We start from the raw sequence: 16,144 nt of genomic DNA, 5'->3' as shown, positions 1-16,144 counted from the left end.
GATGATGCTCTGGACTCGGGCTGCGGGGCACGGCCAGCTCCTGCTCCAAGCCAGGTCCCTGCACGGCGGCCGAGGCAGGGAGCCTTTGTCGTGCCAGACAGGCCGTTTTGTTCAACGCTGCAGGAGAGGCAGCAGTGTCCTTTCAGAGCACTCCCGTCCCCGCGGGCCGTGCGGTCCCTCCCCGCGTGGGCAGGAGCATCGCTCGTCCCCGGGCCGGCGTCAGCGATGACGCCCAGCGACGCGGCGAGCGGCTGCCGGCGGGGGCTCCGCAAATCTCCCGCGGACGGAGCTCTGCCTCGCCCCCGATTTCTGCTCGGCAGCTCCTCCGGAGCACGGAGACATGGGATATTTTGAGCATCCTTGGCAGCGGCGAATGAGGATGAGTCCAATCCCCCCCCAGACATGAATGTCTCCCCAGCACTATTTCCAAGGACAGGAATAGCCTTCTGAAGGCTTTTCCACGTGGAGAGGGCACACCTGCAAATGTTACAAGCAAAGGGCTGTTTCTGGAAAGGTTTTGGGAGGTGCATCACGAGGGCAGCCTAAATAAGTGGGTGCACAAGGGGGCACCTGCTGCCTCATGCCATTTGGCTGATCCAAGCCAATGCCATACCGGTGCCGCTGGCAGCCCCTGCCCCTCGGATTTTATTGTGCACCCAATTCCTACACCCTTCAGCCATGGTATTTAGTTGTGGCCAGTCACATCACCTTGCTCAGCCAAGTTTCATGTGTTACATGTTTTTACCCCTTTAGTAAGAACCGAGAATCAGGACCCTGCGTTAGCAGGGACACAGCACACTATACACTTTATGGACTTGGTGGAGGATGGTAAATTTTGGGCTTGAGTTTCAGAGTGGGAAGCTTTGGCTTACCCACACACCTGGCCTTTGGAGCAGAAAATCCCAAAGAGCCTAGCAGAGTTACTGCAATACCCAGACGTTCCACGGGCCATTTTCTGCCCCATCCAGTAGCCGGTTGAGGAGGTGGGTTGGAGGCACAGCCACTCCTGGCACTGAGGGAAAGTGAGGGGAAACCAAAACAAGAGACAGACACGAGCTTGGATTTATGTAAAAAAAAAAAAAAAATTATTTATTTTGGAGGAGGATTTGAACATCGACATGCAGGTACAACATGAATAAAAATTATTGCACCGCTATTATGTGGCAATTGTTCAAGTTTCTAAAAACACAGAAATTCCACACTTTCTCTTATCTAGCTAAGTGCTGAGTGACACGGCTTGGCAGAGCCCAGCGCAGGAGGTGCTCTCACAGCCACCTGGATATGGTAATCGAACACAACGTAAACACACACTTCTGTCAAATCTTCTACTAGAAGTACAGAATTATCCTTCACATCCAGTAAGAGAAAACCAGAGAAAGACTTAATCCTCCCCTCTTCAGAAGTAAAAGAAAAAAAAAAACATTAAAAAAAAATACTCCAAATCACACCTTAATGCAAGTGTGGCAAACAAACCCACTGGTCACTCCTACCACTTCCCCACAAGCGCTCTTTAGTACAGCAGCAGCCAAAGGCCTCTGACATTCGGACCAGGAGTGGCCGGAACAACGCTAAAGTCTAATATTTACAATAAATATCATCCATTTCTCTTAGTTTGCAACAGTAAGAGACAAAAGGAAAAATAACACTGAAATGAGGCATGGGGCAGGGATGGGCCAGCCGGATGCAGGAGAAGAGAGGAGCTGCAGAGACTGAACCAGCTTAGATGCCGCCATCCCTACACGGATGAGGAGCAGGAGACACATCCAAGTTGACAGAAGAGGGAAACAAAGCGGGAAAGCAGCATATTTGGATGGTGACACGCATGGCTCATTCACCAAACACACACCTCACGCTCGTGACTTCCACCTTCCGCCTGCCTGACTCAGGGTTCCCTACAGAGGCCGAGGTCTGGGCTTGCCAAGTGCTTCCCTCGGACACTGCGGGTGCTGGGAACACGCTCTCACTTCTCAGACACAGCTCTTCCAAAATCTTGTTCTTCCCCAATGCATTTTGCAAGTTTATTTGAGAAGGCATCGAAGGAATTTGTAGCAGAGCAAGGAGTAAGTCTTGGCGTATCTACCTGGCTTATTATCAAAATTTAAAAGGCTTTTTTCCCAGACTTTCCGCTAAGGTGCACCATATAAATTTGACAGAAGGTGGAACTGGGACGATGGGGCACCTGGCACATGGAGGGAAACTACAAGACTGACCAGGAGTAGGGGATATAGGGCTTCACTAGGATGCTTTCCTGGCAATGCTGTTTGGCTTTCGCTTCCAAAAAACCAGGGATTTTTAATTGCACTGTTCACTTCCTGTACCGTAGCTACAAAAGAGGCAAGGAAACACACACCCCACCTCTTCTCTGGCCAACGTAGGGAAAAGCAGCAAGAGGTGTGACACAGCAAGGAGTTTCACTCCTCTTTTTATGCCTAAGAAAGGAAGCACTTGCTGCCAAGGCAGGGAGTCAGCAGCTTACAGCTGTTACCATCCCATCCCTGCCAGTGTGGGATGAACCAGGTTACCCAGCCTGGCTCATCCCATGCTAACCTCCTAGGAGCAGTGGTTGGTTTTCCCCTTGGGTTTTCTAAACACAAAAGGAAACAGGGGACCTGCTACCCAGGGAACAGCCAGGTTGGACCATGTCCTCACACAACTCTGAGCTCCCTCCTTAATTTACACAGACATTTCCATCTCACCAAGGTCAGGTGCTCTCAGGAGATCAGCCTGAGGCTTGTCTTTATAATTACCACAGACTCAGGATGCCAAATCCATTTTTCACTACTCCTCTCCATGCCATAACATCCTGCACTGTTTCTCAGCAATTTTTTAGTAGATCAACTCATCAGGGAGAAAACCAGCCAGGTAAGTACCAGATCCTGCCAAGTCTGTTCTTAACTTGCTATTGCTCCAAATCAGCACTGAATGATGCTCATCACCAAGAGCGCTTTGAGAGGATGGAGACACCCAAGACCCTGACCAGGCAGTGGAAATACTGTGGTTTATAATTGCAAACCAAGTGTATACGAGCAGCCTATGAATTCCAAGGAAAAAGAGCAGACAGACAGCACAGCAGGCTCTGCTCTCAACACCATCACAGCAAAGTTTATTAACCTGTTACCCGGGAGCACTGAGGCTTTGGTTAGTGTAGTAGCAACACCATACATGTTCACACAGACTCATGGAGTAAACACTCATTTAAACATGTTAAAGAAAAAAAGCCCAAATAAAACCAAACCTTGGTCCAGAAATGAAATTCAAGCAGCCAAAATCAAATATATAACGGGGGGAAGCAGCGGCTACACAGAAAGAAGCAGGGTGAGATTTCAGAGATTTTTTTTGTGAGCTGTGGATTAAATTGAAATCAAGTTGAGAGATATGGAGAAAATATATTCCTATATAAAAACATATTTGCATTTAGGGGAAACGAATCAAAACTTCAAGTTCAGAAAAAGCCAAGACAGTGAAGGAAGCAGCAGCATAAGGAAATCAGACCAACAGAGTGGGTTTTAGCTTGGAATACTGTTGCACAGTCATTCTGCTTCTAACAGAGTAAGCCAGTGAGCAGGATACTACCCCTCATGGGTGATCTGCAGGGAGATACACTCAGACAAGACTAGAATACAAGCTGAGCACAATCTGGGACAAATGATGGGAGTGTTCATTGAGAGGAACTTTTAACTGGATGAAGAAATGGCTTACAGTGCTATAGGTATCACCACTCAACACATTTATTGGTGCATTTATTATTGACCTAATCCTCAGCAAGGAGCACTGTTACCCAGAGTCGGTCACACTTAAAGCAAAGCCATGTCTAAACCTAAGAGCAAAGAGTAAGTTTCTAATGGAAAGCGACCTCAGCAGTGGCAATGATCTAGCTATCAAAGCTGAAATCTGAAAATATCACATGTGGTTTGAAGTCTGCTTGCAGCTTGTCCACAGAACTTGAGGAGTCCAAACTCTTCACGAGTTTGATTGTTTTTAAAACGGGCAGATTCAGAAAACCCAGGAAGTTTCCCAAGCCCCAACTCAGAAATGTTAAGGAACACCTTAAAATCCCTACCTACTTAGACTCACCAAGAAAGGAAAAGTCTCCAAAGGCCGTTTATCATCGAGATAACTTTCCCCGAGACACACTGGAGAACACGCGACTACAAATTTCTCTACTTTAAAACCAACCCACAGCCACCCCTTTCCTGGGGTCACTTACTCCAAGGCAGGGCAAGTTATGAATTGAAGCCAGAGAAAGGAAGATAAAACATCACTAAAATTTTAAAAACAGAGGGAAAAGTTGCCATGTGTCCTATAAAGGATAAGTAAAAACAATCCCCCAACAAGCCAGCTTATGGATTGGAGATTTCTCTTTCTGATAATTCCATTGAAAAATACTCTTTCTTGTTTTAAAGAGAAGACAGGGATCTCTCCCCCTCTCTCCAGCCTCTCCAGCCAAGTTCCTTGTCTCCATATCCTCTAAGGATACAGGACCGTGGAGACACACATAGAGGTCATGCTTGCACCAAAGAGGGTCTGTAGTTCCAGAGTAACTCGTAGACAAGAGAGCAGTTTCTTATTCTTGTCAAAGGACATCAGATTGTAAAAATGAAGCAAAAACTTGATATTTTTGAATTTCAATGGAATTTCAAAGAGAATGCTGAAAAGCAGAAATTTGAAAACAAGCTGCCTTTTTTGTACTCAGAATTTTGAGGATCTCAAATAAATGCAGGATTAGAGGGAAGAGCACACCAGGCCCTAAAATCAGGCAAAATAGAAGGTCTGGAAGGGGAAAAAAAAAATAAAAATAAACAAACTGTTTCTTAAGCCCTGCTTTAAAGATACCCTGTTCTAAAGAGACCTCAAACAGCAAGCATTACTGTGTACAAAAATAGAATAGCAAGGATGAAAAAACACAAAAAACAGTATGAAAAAAACCCTCCCAAAAATAGATGTACACAAGTTCTATTTTATATTAGTGTATATTACAAAATTCAAACATGCAGTCTCTATCTTGAATGCAGAATGCTCCAGTCCATGAGTACCAGCGATGCTGCTATGTTTTCTTTACAGCATCGTCATGTGACAGGGGAAAGTCTTGTATTTTTAACTGATTTCCAACCTCTTTGCTTTTTGCCTGTGCCAGAGTCCCTTCTTTACAGGGCCTCGTGCTGCCATCTGGCAGAGGAGAGGCTTTCAGCGCTGCTTGTCCAAGAGCATGAGACAGCTCTTTCGATGGAGTGATTTTGCAGCTACCTGCCAACGCTTCAGATGCTTTAGCACCGCAAGAAGTCGCCTCCTTTTTGACCACCACAGGACATGTTGCCTCCTTTTTGGCCACCACGGGACACGTTGCCTCCCAGGGCTTTGCTGAGTGTAAGGACTCTGAGCAGGACCCACTCCTCGTGGTCAGACCGTCTGTGCTAGATAGCTTGGCTTTCTCTTGGCATTCTCCTACTTGTGAAATCTCCTGCCTTTTTTGTTTCAAATCTCTCTCTTCTTTACAGGAAGCACCCAAATCCTTTCTCTTTTCCACCTCTCCAGAACCAGACATACTGAGCTTCAACGGGCCTAACACGCTCTGAGCCAGGGGCACCAACTGAGACACGGAGAGTGCGCGTTCGATGGTTCCAGGGATGAGGAGTGTGGAGGACACAGGTCCCGCTGGGCTCGTTTTGCTGGAGGTCAAAGCACTCTCTGCCTGGGATGAGCTGGGCTGCTGCTTTTCAGTACCAGGACTTCTTTGGGACATTTCGCTGGCGCTTCCAGGAGACAGGAATGAGGTGCTGTGCTGTTCCGCAGGCTGCAGTGTCTCCTTGTGACCCTTCTCGCCGCGGTCTGGGGGACTCACCGAGACAGGAGTGCTCGTGTTTGCTGGGCACCACGAGGAAAGTGCCAGCAGAGGTTTGGAATCCTGTTTTTTCTGACTGCTTTCTGTTAGCACAGGGTCTTTCAGGTCAAGTTTACCACAGGAGGCCCCAGAAGAATCACTTTCTTCAAGTTCCAGGAGTTTGATAGATGGGCACCGTACATGTTCTGTGCCATCTACTGTTTTTTGAGTACCTGTAGTTCTCCCTAGGTCTTTGATTGCTTCAGAAGACCTGTCTTTTGGACCAAAACAGTCAAAAGTTTTGTTTTCTGGCAATTTATGTTCCTTTGCAGTTGTTTCTGATTTTAGGAATGGCTTTTCTGAATTAGCTAATTTTTCTGGAGAAGTTCTTGACAGGAGCTCTGATGGGGAAGGCTGCACACTGACTTGCAGAGGCTCTGAAACAGGCTTGGCCTGTTGAGTATTTCCCTTCTGCAAGTCTTCTGTACCTTTTGGATCTTCAGGTAGAAAAGCATCATCTTCAATACTATCCTTACTTTCCAATTTAGATGAGAACTTATTATCCTCATTAAAAGAATCTGAGCCTTGGTCTCCACTGCCATGGGGCTTGTCCAGCCTTCTCCCATCCTGACTATCTTCTGAACCATCATCCGTTTCATCTTCAGAAGAATCTACTTCCCTGATGGCCTCTTGCTTTTGCAGAGACTCCCTCCTCTCCACCCTGTCCTGTCGGATGGCGCCCAACTTCCGTGAACCTGGTTTCTGCAGCATCCCTTTCTCTGCTAGCCCAAGTTTGCCACCTGTTGTTTCATTGGCAGATTCCTGCAAGCTCTGGAGACTGGGATCCCGCTGTAACATCTCCTTCTTAAATTCAGAGTGAGAGATATCCAAGCTGTGCTTACGTGAGGAGCCCAGCTTCTTCTCAGAGGAGGACAGCGAGGCAGCCAGCTTCTCGGCCGACTGCACCCTCTTCAGCAAAGGAGACCGAGGGGGCTCCGCGCTTTTGGGGCGAGAAATTTGTCTCACCAGTGGTGGAGAGGAGTGTAGTTTTACTGGGAAAGACTGAATAATACTGGAGCTGCCAACTGAGTGTCCTGGCAGAGGAGATGGGGAGCGCTGCGGTGATGTGGACTGTGGGGTTGGTGATGGAGTGTGAGCCAGTGGTGACAGAGGGATGTTTCCTGCAGATTTACGCCTTGGAGATCTGTACTGCCTTTGGAGCTTTGGTGCTAGTCCATGCAGAGAGCTGGGGCGGATGTGTCCAGAGCTGGCTGGAGAATTGGGAACACTGGAACTCGGAGAGCTGCTCTGGGAAGAATTGCCACCAACTTAAAAGAAAAAAAAACAACAAAACAGAGAACAAATTAAAAAATACTAGAAGATTAATATATATTTGGCCATTAAAACAAGTTATTTCATGTAAGATGCGCAAAGTCAAGACACAATGCCATGTTACTCCAAAGGCCAGCAGTAATATTGCAAGGTATCATTGCCAGGTTTCTGATGGAAATTCACATTATTAGCACCCAACACCAGAGCAGAGTAAGAAACACTCAGCTACCAGAACACTTTTCTGAAAAAAAAACCAAAAACTTTGAGCAGACAAACCATGTGTTTCATTGCTATTCTCCAGATGTAAATCCCTTTATTCCAGCAGCTGATTCAATTTTCAAATATGACTCTGTGACGCTGTTTTGATTTCTTTTCTCTGAACATAGGAAATGTGTCAAACTGATATGAAAAGATTGCAACTTACAATACACATTTGCATCAAAGTGAAAGGATGCTCTAGTACAGCAAATGCATTCTTAAAAGGATGTATGGATTTTCATTTTTAAATGAATCAATGAACGAGAATACATCCATCCTTAAGGTAATCGAAATCACAGCTGTCATTTACTTCACAAAGAGACCTACTACCTGCTGCTGTGTATTTTATTTCCAAAATTAATCAATCAGCAAAAGTTTTCTCCAAGGTTTTTTTTCTGTTTGACTAGATTTTTTTGGCTTTGTTTTGTTTTGTTTTGTTTTACCTGAGTGTACAGACTCGGGAGTGGATCTGTAGCTCTGGGTTGGTGAGCGAGGAGACAGGTTGTGAGTGGGAGAGCCAGGCACACTTTCTCCAGAGGACAGAGACCGGTTCAGTGACGATAAACTCCGGCTGGTGTGAAGTAACGATGCTTGTTTAGTGATCTTCCTCAACAGAGAACTCTTCTTCTTACTGTGGAAGAGCATTCAAGTGGTGTTTACAAGCCCAAATGATTTATTTACCTTTATTAGCACATTACAGTCAATTTTATGTCACAGTTACAGAGAAAAAATAAATAAACAAAAGAAGAACTAAAGGATGTACCTACTGATACACATTATCTGCAAATGGATTTGAGAAGATCCCTCTTACATTATCTTGGTTACCCTTTCACTTTGACAGAGAAACATCAAAACGAACCTTTCCTGACCATCCTTTGTTTTGCTCTTCTTGTTCCTACGAGCCATCTTGGATTTGTAGCTGGCTTTTCGAGCTGGACCAACTTTGATGGACGTGTTCTCAAATGGTGTGGTGGAGATGGACACTTTATTTCCACTCTGTTAGATACCAGACACAGAGACATTGCTTAAAATGTGGTTATTTGAAGCAGATGTGCAGGTTAAGCAGGTAGGCTGCTAGTTCAGTGCTGCCTGCCATTTTGTAATCCTTTGTCAAACTCCATTTTTCCCCTCAGCATTTCCACCTATCATTTATTAAGGAATTGCTAAGAGAGAGCCCTCGTTAGTCAGGCTTTCACAAATGATTAGCTCAGACCCCAGCTGGTAGGTAAAGCTTCCCAGGGCAGACAGAACACAGCATCTGACCTCTCCCATTGAGATCCCAAATGACTCAATTTAATACTTGTAATACTTGGAAACTTGAACAAAGTGATATTCTGTCACCAATTCTATTCCCAGTGCTCTGACTGATGGCAGATGTGAACATATCAGGCATCTATCATGATGAATCTGCAACACAGAGCATGGCTTGTCTCATTCATCTTAAAAAAATAATAATCCTGATTGCTCCTCTATTTGCAATCCCAAAGTCTTCTGTCTCTTAGAATAGTCCAGCACTTTAAGGTTTTTCCTCTGTAAATGGATTCTGCTGAGAGGAGGTATCAAACACAAGTCATTTACCTGGATAATTTTAAGACCAACCATTACAAAACTGTTCTTAAGTACCACCAGGTGCTGTGTAGATACTTGTATTTCAGGCAATGCCAATTACCTGCCTATGGCATATGAAACAAGCTGGCTCACATTTTCCAAAATGTGACAGTGTTGAGCTCCCTACCTTCAGAATCAGCTCCACCACTTCCGTGTGCACCAGCCCATGGACCGGCTCCCCGTTGACGTGGGTTATCAGATCCCCTTCCCGCAGACCCGCCTCGTTCGCCGGGCCACCTTCCTCCACGTGCTGGCAACGAGAAGGGGATGACTGATTTGAGAAGGGGAACGAGCAAGATTGCTGGCCCAGATCAGACTCAAAGCTCACCCATCCATCTCACCTCCTGCTGCAGCCAGTGCCAGCTGCTTCAAGGAAGTGTGAGAGAAACCACTGACTGGCACAGCCAAGCACAAAACCCTGCGCTCTTCCACTCCTCCCCCCAGCATCCTGCCAGTCTTCCCCTGATCCAAGGCAGCCACGATGGTTAAGCTGATCAAGAGACCAGCTCTTCCCAAAGCAGAAGGCTTAACACACTTTCAAAAGTTTTTAGCACTTACAAATGTTAACTAGATACTTTAAATTTACAGACAAACATTCAATCTTTTTCAATTTCTTTGCCATCCCAAATTCAGCATCCTTCCATGTACATGCTGGAACCCAAGGTGGCCAACAGATTTTTAACAAAGACTCTGTGCCATGTGTTTAAGGTGCCTATATTGCATCTCATGCTAAACAGAGTTTCTTTTTCCACTTTCCATCCTTTATTAACCTATCCAACACCAGACCTTTTCCCCTGTGAACACACTGCCTTTCCCCTGTTGCTGATCAGAAAGGTAAACCTCCTTCACCATGAGGAGACAGATGTGCTGGAGAATGCAGCAACTCTCCCTCTAGCCAGAAAATACTCCAAATTAATATCTTGGTAAACTCAGCAAGGAAAGCAAGAGGGGGGCAAGGGAAAAAAATGCAGCCTCAGGTTATATCTCTAGGTAAGAATGAGTGTTAAAAAATGACCAAAGCGTATGAAATCCGAATTGTCTGATGAATACAGAAATACAAGGAACAGAATGGACCACTTTTACCCTTACTGCATTCTCCCTAACTACACAATCCTAACAACACTGCTTCGGGGAATGGATCATTCCAAGAAGTCATCTATGTTAATAAAAAAGGAACACAGAGATCAAGTACCAGAAGTAACGGGAGGGAAGCGATACAGCCATGGAAACCAGACCTTTTAGCACAGCTCACAACTAAGCCAAGAGCTAAATCCCATGGCAATCAGCATAGCAGCAGTGATGCTTTAAGGCTTGTAATCAATTCCAAGCGACTGCTTGGAAAACCCCAGCAGAGTGAACCGATCAGAAGCAGGTTATAATCGCTAGCACGAGCCTGAATAAATTAATCACAATGGGCCCTTCATGCAACAACCCCCAATAAAGAGGAAGAGGTATGTACACAGAAACATGCTTTAAAGTATGTGCTGCAGGTGAAAGAAGGTGGATTCATGTAACCAGGAAAAAAAGAAGGAAAGAAAGGTTGCTGTGGTTCTGTGATGGGCTTGAAAACTCCTACAGGAAAACCCAAAATGCCGTTATTTTTTCATTTATTTACAAAGGGTTTCCCCCACCCCAAAAAGACAACTTCGGGTGTGAATAAGGAGAGAGAAAACGGAGTGGCAAAATACAATTTACAAAGCTAAATATCCCACAACCTTGGCTAGATGCACTTCTGGCCCCAAGGGTACTCTTTTTAGAAAAGCAGAGACATACCCAGACCATGTGATGCACAGTGTAGATATCACTGTCACCCATATAGACGCGAATGGCGCGGAGAGTGAAACCGTATTTCTTTCCAGCCCGATGGATGATGATTGGTGGTTTCAGGTTTGCGATAGCAGGAGAAAAGTCGCGGCTGGGTGAGGAGTCCCTCGAAGATGGGTTGGAGGATAGAGAATGAGGTGACATTGGACTGGCCAATGGAGAACACGTGTGGTGATCTACAGTGATGACACAAAGGTGGGCAAAAATTAGGAAACCAGGCCTCCGAAAGAGAGAAAATTCTTGTTAGAGAACAGCTAAGAAACCATCTCTCCCAATGCTCTTAAAAGCTTGTGGTTTCTTCACCAGAGCTGGGTTTGTCTGCAGCTTCATCTAATTCATGCTTCATAACACAAAAATGAGCAGAGCTTTTGAAAAGGCACATTTGGAGATATATATTTAATACAGTAGCACTGCTCGTACAGGATTATGGTTGGGTCACAGTGTTTATTACTTCTCTTGCCGGGATTTACAACCCACCATAAGTATTTGCCATAGGCACAATCCCAGAACACTCTGTTTCCAGGTTATGACATAATATCCTCCAACAAAAGATCAGACATCTCTAGATCTTGGTGCAAGTTACACACTGGTGCTGAGATAAATCCAAATCAGTTCGTATTAACACAAAAAAAAAATAAGCAGACCATCAGACAACTACTAGACAGTTTTGGTAGTGTTTTAAATTCACAGGGGTAAAAATATTTAACCCTAAAAAATTAGCAACTGCAGGGACTTTGCTGCTGAAAAACAACAAGTGTGTTTTAGAGTGAGTTTCCCAAACAAACAGCTGTGGGCTGAACCATCAGATAAACTGTCTGACTCTGCTTGCTACTGGAACAACATCCACATTTTAAAATACAAAGCAAATACAAAACTCTCATTTTAAAGTGAAGCTGGTCAACATCAGTAAAATAAACCCAAAGAGCAGGAATATTAAATGCAGCTGTAGAAGGGTAATCTCTAATCCATTAAGAAACACCTGCTGAATCGCCCAGCACATATTTACCTGGCAGATGAGAGCAGCTCTGGAGGAACCTTTGCTGGGTGATTAAATACACATTTTAGAGATTTTCACGAGGGAGTTTGTAGTTTGCAAAGCAACCGATGCCTAAACCACAAGAAATGTGATGTGCATCACCACGAGGGTGCCAAGAGCAGGTGCATCCCTGCCTCCAGCTCTCTGGCTGAGAGAGGCATGTGGGCATTGCTCTGCCAGCAGGTTCTGCTCAGTTGGCCCACTATTCCCTGTTCCCATCTAGGCAGGAACAGGTACAGCCCTGGAAATACAGCATGGTCTTATCCTCTGGAAAGAGGGACAAAGTCCCTCTGGGGCAAGCCTCCTCCTGCTGAACCAGTCTGTCGTAGCTCAGTATGATTAAGCTGTTCTCTAGGAGTTACCACCTGGCTTTGGGAATTGTAAAGGTCTGGCTCTGCTTGCAGACAGAGCCAGGCCAACAATGTAAGTGGTTCAGCTTTGACTCAGTGAGTTACTTACACTATTCAACTCTTGAACACTCAATCTCAACCAAGTTATCTGGAGTTTCTGAAACTCTCCAGTGCATGCACCAGAAATGCACCAAACACATTTTGTTCCTGCCATAGTTTGCATGTGACCCCCCCTCCAAAAATAGTACCTTGAGGGTTAGAATCGTTCTGTGTCCCTATACCTCCTTGCTGCAGCAAGCACCAAGAGACCAGCTCGGAGCCAATTTAAACAAAACCAGGGAAATAACAGGGCCCAGCTGCCATTTGCAGAAGCTGCAGTCAGACCACACACACAACGCTCCTGTCTGTGGCACAGCAGTGCTCATCAACCTGCGAGCAGTAAAAGTTAGATCTCTCCCCTCCTGCCAGGCAAGGCATTATTCCAGGAGAGCGAAGGGGGAGGATCTGTCTGCAGACCTTTTGTTTAGCGCTTGCAGATTCTGACAATGCCTCACTCAAGGCATTTCTTACCTGAGGGGATCAGGAGAGACAAGGCAGTAGCGGATGCTGATTTAATCACTTTATTGACAGGTCTCGAGGTACGTTTCTCCCCTGATTCCCCAGAGAGCAACCTGTGTCGTGCCCGCCGCACTGCCAAATCGCTGATGGCTTTTGGAGTGGTAAAGTCTGGGCCTTCATTGCTATTACTGCGAGCTCGTGGATCAGAGAAATCTGCAGTGCTCCCAGCTACAGTTTAAATTAAAACAGATTAGAACCACAGGGAATTCCTAACAGTCTATTCCCCTACAGGCAAAATACATTAAATCAAAGTCATGTTTACATGAAGTCCAAGAGTAAATTTTCCTAAGAAGAAACCCCAGGGCTTGAATTTTTATTTACAGAAATGGTGTTATTCCAAACACAGAAAATTAGCGGCTTCTATTCTGTGGAAAAGCTCGCTAATGAAATCACATTGCTCAGTGGCAGTTCCATGAATCCTAAAGCTGTGGTGCAGTTCCACACGCCATTTCAATGGGATCGTTCACAGATGAAAACAGGTTTATGGAAAGTGCTCCATTTTTACAAGCAGCAAGAACTGTCAATCTTTAAGTTAAAACTGCCTGTAATATAAGAGCCAGGTTCTACTGGAGTTGCACATAAAAAATCCAGTCTAAAAGAATACTAAGGTGCTAAAGTCAGGGAGAGTAAAAATGTGGATTGCAAAGACAATCTTAATTTGCCCCCTTCTGTGTACCGTTGCAATTTAGTCTTGAATTACTTAACTGTTATAATTATATAGAAAATGCAAAGTAATCTTGAAGATCAGACCAGGCACATAACAAGAGCAGATGCAGAGGGCTGAGGTGCTGTGCTCAAGTCCAGTGCCTCAGTCCCCCATGTGAAACCTTAAAGGGGCACGGTGAAAATACAGTAATTAGAATTAACAAGGTGCTTAGAAATGAAAGTGGTGAGCATCACAGCAAGTCCACAAGGGAAATTAATCATTCTGTCTTCAAAAGCAAATTTTAAGCAGCGTGCAATAAATAAAGCCTAAGGGCCACATCTTGAACAATGAGGACAGAACAAAACATTGATCATCATTATTTAAGTGGGCACCACTGCTCTGCATACTAAGTAAAGCAGGAAGTACCACGAAAATAAAAATTCAGAGCAGCATTCCCGCAGACCTCAGTGCCAGATGCCTGTTCAACATTTAACAACCACAGAGTTTCAAATCAGGCTCCCAGACAATGAAGAACCCGGATTCGGAGGCTGCGTGTGAAAAGTTGCCATGTACATTAGAGGAGTACTCCGAGACAGTAACGGGAATCAAACTCCTTTCAAGCCTCTGACTTGGGGACACCAAAGCAATGGTATCCCTGAATCCCATGCACTAGATTAAAGACTGCTCTGATGTATTAAGCTCAGGGGAGCAGGATGCCCAGGGGAGCTCCACATTTGCCTACTTCAACTGGTAGATACTCAAATTAGCAATGAAAGTGTTCTTGCCATTTTTAATAGCATGTTTCCAGGCTCTTAGTATGACATTAAGAACCTAAGGTTCCACTTATGGCACCTAAGTATGAAGTAGCTTACTCCTTTTACTCCTGCACGTTTTCTCATTGGCTTAGTGGAGAATGTGACAGCAGCACCAGGTCTCTTTTGGGAGAATGGGCCATAGGGGAATGAAACAATTCTGAATTTCACAGACTGGATTGCAGAAGAAGAATAATGAGATGTGGGGATCTTTGGCTTTACTCTGGAGCAAATTTCCTCCAAGGATTTCCACCTTCTGCTGTCAATCCACCACATCTTCCCAGTGGCCTCCACCTTGTCCATTCTTGCTGCCACTTTGAGTCCTTGCTCAGTATCCCTTCCTTCTCCATCCCCAAGGCAAGTGCTTTGCCTGCTTGCTCTTACTTTCTCCCAGCAACTTATTTTCTTACCTAGTTAGTTCTTGTTATTCAACACTACAATCTAGTCCTTTCCTTAAATATGCCTTCTTTCTCAAATATTATCTTGCCAACCTTCTATTCATCTTCCCCACCCTCTTCCATTAGTCCAAACTTCCCTTTTTTTTCCCATTACTACTTCCCAGCAGTTCCCAGCTCTGGCCTCCTCTGTTGACAGGAACAGGCAACTTCATTCCCTGCCTTTCCTGTGCCCTGAAAGGGACAGGAGCTGGGGACATTGCAGCACCCCAGTCCTGCACTACCATAGGCCAGGGCACCATCACAGGGAAGGTCCAGCTCAGCCCAGTGCTGAAGAACAGTCCTAGGACAGTACAAGTTCCTGAGAAGTCAAACACTGACTTCTAAGATTCACTCTACTAAATTTAGGCTGCACTCTTCTAAGCCTCCAACTGACTGAATTTTGGCATATTTGGCTGTGACAGAAAGTAGCATGTCCCTGACACAAGCCCCACTTCCCCAGCACATTTCAAGTCTCTACTCTAAACTCTTGGGATGAATAAAACCATATGAAGCAGGGATCTGTCGGTATGGCTGACACCCCATGTTCTCCAGCTCCAACTCAGCAGTGATCTGTTCTGACTAATGCTTAAATTAATGCTGCCTTAGGTAGGCACCCAGTGGCTGTAAGTAGGCATAGATCATACGGGTCTCAAGCATGAGAAGACCTAAATCAATTTGAAGTGACAGGACTGAAATCTAAGATTTTGGAGAGATGAAACTGCATTAAAATAACCACTTAGCATGAGACAGTCACATCACCCAACACCCAGACTCGGTTTTACAGAGTTAACCTCTGCAAGCTGACACGGCCTTCTTGGGCACCACCATCACACCGAGCACACACCTGTCAGTGTCGAGGCGCTGCTGGCGGCCGTGGAGGGCGTGGCGGGTCCGGCATCGCCTTCCAGAGGCAGCTCGTGTTCCACAGGCTGTTCTGGAATGGGCACTGGCAGCCCCTCCCGCGACTGCACGGTGGATAAGAGCATCCCCTCGGACTGCGGCCTCTTGAGGGCGGTTCCCTCGTCCTCCGCGGAGATGGCAAAGCGGGGCATGTCGAGGAGCCCCGAGCAGCGGCGCCGCACCGTCAGGGGCGGGCTGGAGTCGCTCTCCGTGTGCGAGGACTCGGACATGGACAAGCGCTTACGCAATCTAAGGGAAGAACCAAGATGGAGCCCCCCCAGTTAAACCAGGGCGGTAACGAACCTTCACACACCCAAAGCCAATTTGGGGTGAAGTTAGGGAACCAAGCTTCACCACCGGGACTCAAAACAACAAAAGGCTTGGGGCATCACATGAGTTTAGATTTCCAATATATTCCATTGTTAAGCTTCTAAGAAAGGAAGGAATAAAACCAAAGAAAAATACAGTACAATAAACATGATATTATAAAATATAAATATTATAA

At 45.5% G+C, this 16,144-nt stretch overlaps 1 protein-coding gene across 10 annotated transcripts in view; it reads right to left on the bottom strand.

Moving 5' to 3' along the window:
* Positions 1-1,057: 1,057 nt before the first annotated feature.
* The window catches only part of MAST2 (microtubule associated serine/threonine kinase 2), a 192,168-nt gene continuing 177,081 nt past the window's right edge, over positions 1,058-16,144 (bottom strand). For all 10 annotated transcript variants that reach the window (XM_027648987.1, XM_027648977.1, XM_027648978.1 and 7 more), the window contains 7 exons: positions 15,584-15,888; positions 12,797-13,012; positions 10,790-11,016; positions 9,144-9,266; positions 8,268-8,404; positions 7,852-8,039; positions 1,058-7,146 (listed from right to left, as the gene is read on the bottom strand). In XM_027648987.1, the coding sequence (XP_027504788.1) occupies positions 5,045-7,146; positions 7,852-8,039; positions 8,268-8,404; positions 9,144-9,266; positions 10,790-11,016; positions 12,797-13,012; positions 15,584-15,888 (3,298 nt within the window). In that variant the 3' untranslated portion in view covers positions 1,058-5,044. The remainder of the gene's footprint in view (positions 7,147-7,851; positions 8,040-8,267; positions 8,405-9,143; positions 9,267-10,789; positions 11,017-12,796; positions 13,013-15,583; positions 15,889-16,144) is intronic.

The sequence above is a fragment of the Corapipo altera genome, unplaced genomic scaffold (assembly GCF_003945725.1).
Source record: "Corapipo altera isolate COAL_440 unplaced genomic scaffold, ASM394572v1 112, whole genome shotgun sequence".
Taxonomy (NCBI): domain Eukaryota; kingdom Metazoa; phylum Chordata; class Aves; order Passeriformes; family Pipridae; genus Corapipo; species Corapipo altera.
This window is presented reverse-complemented; position numbering and strand designations above follow the sequence as displayed.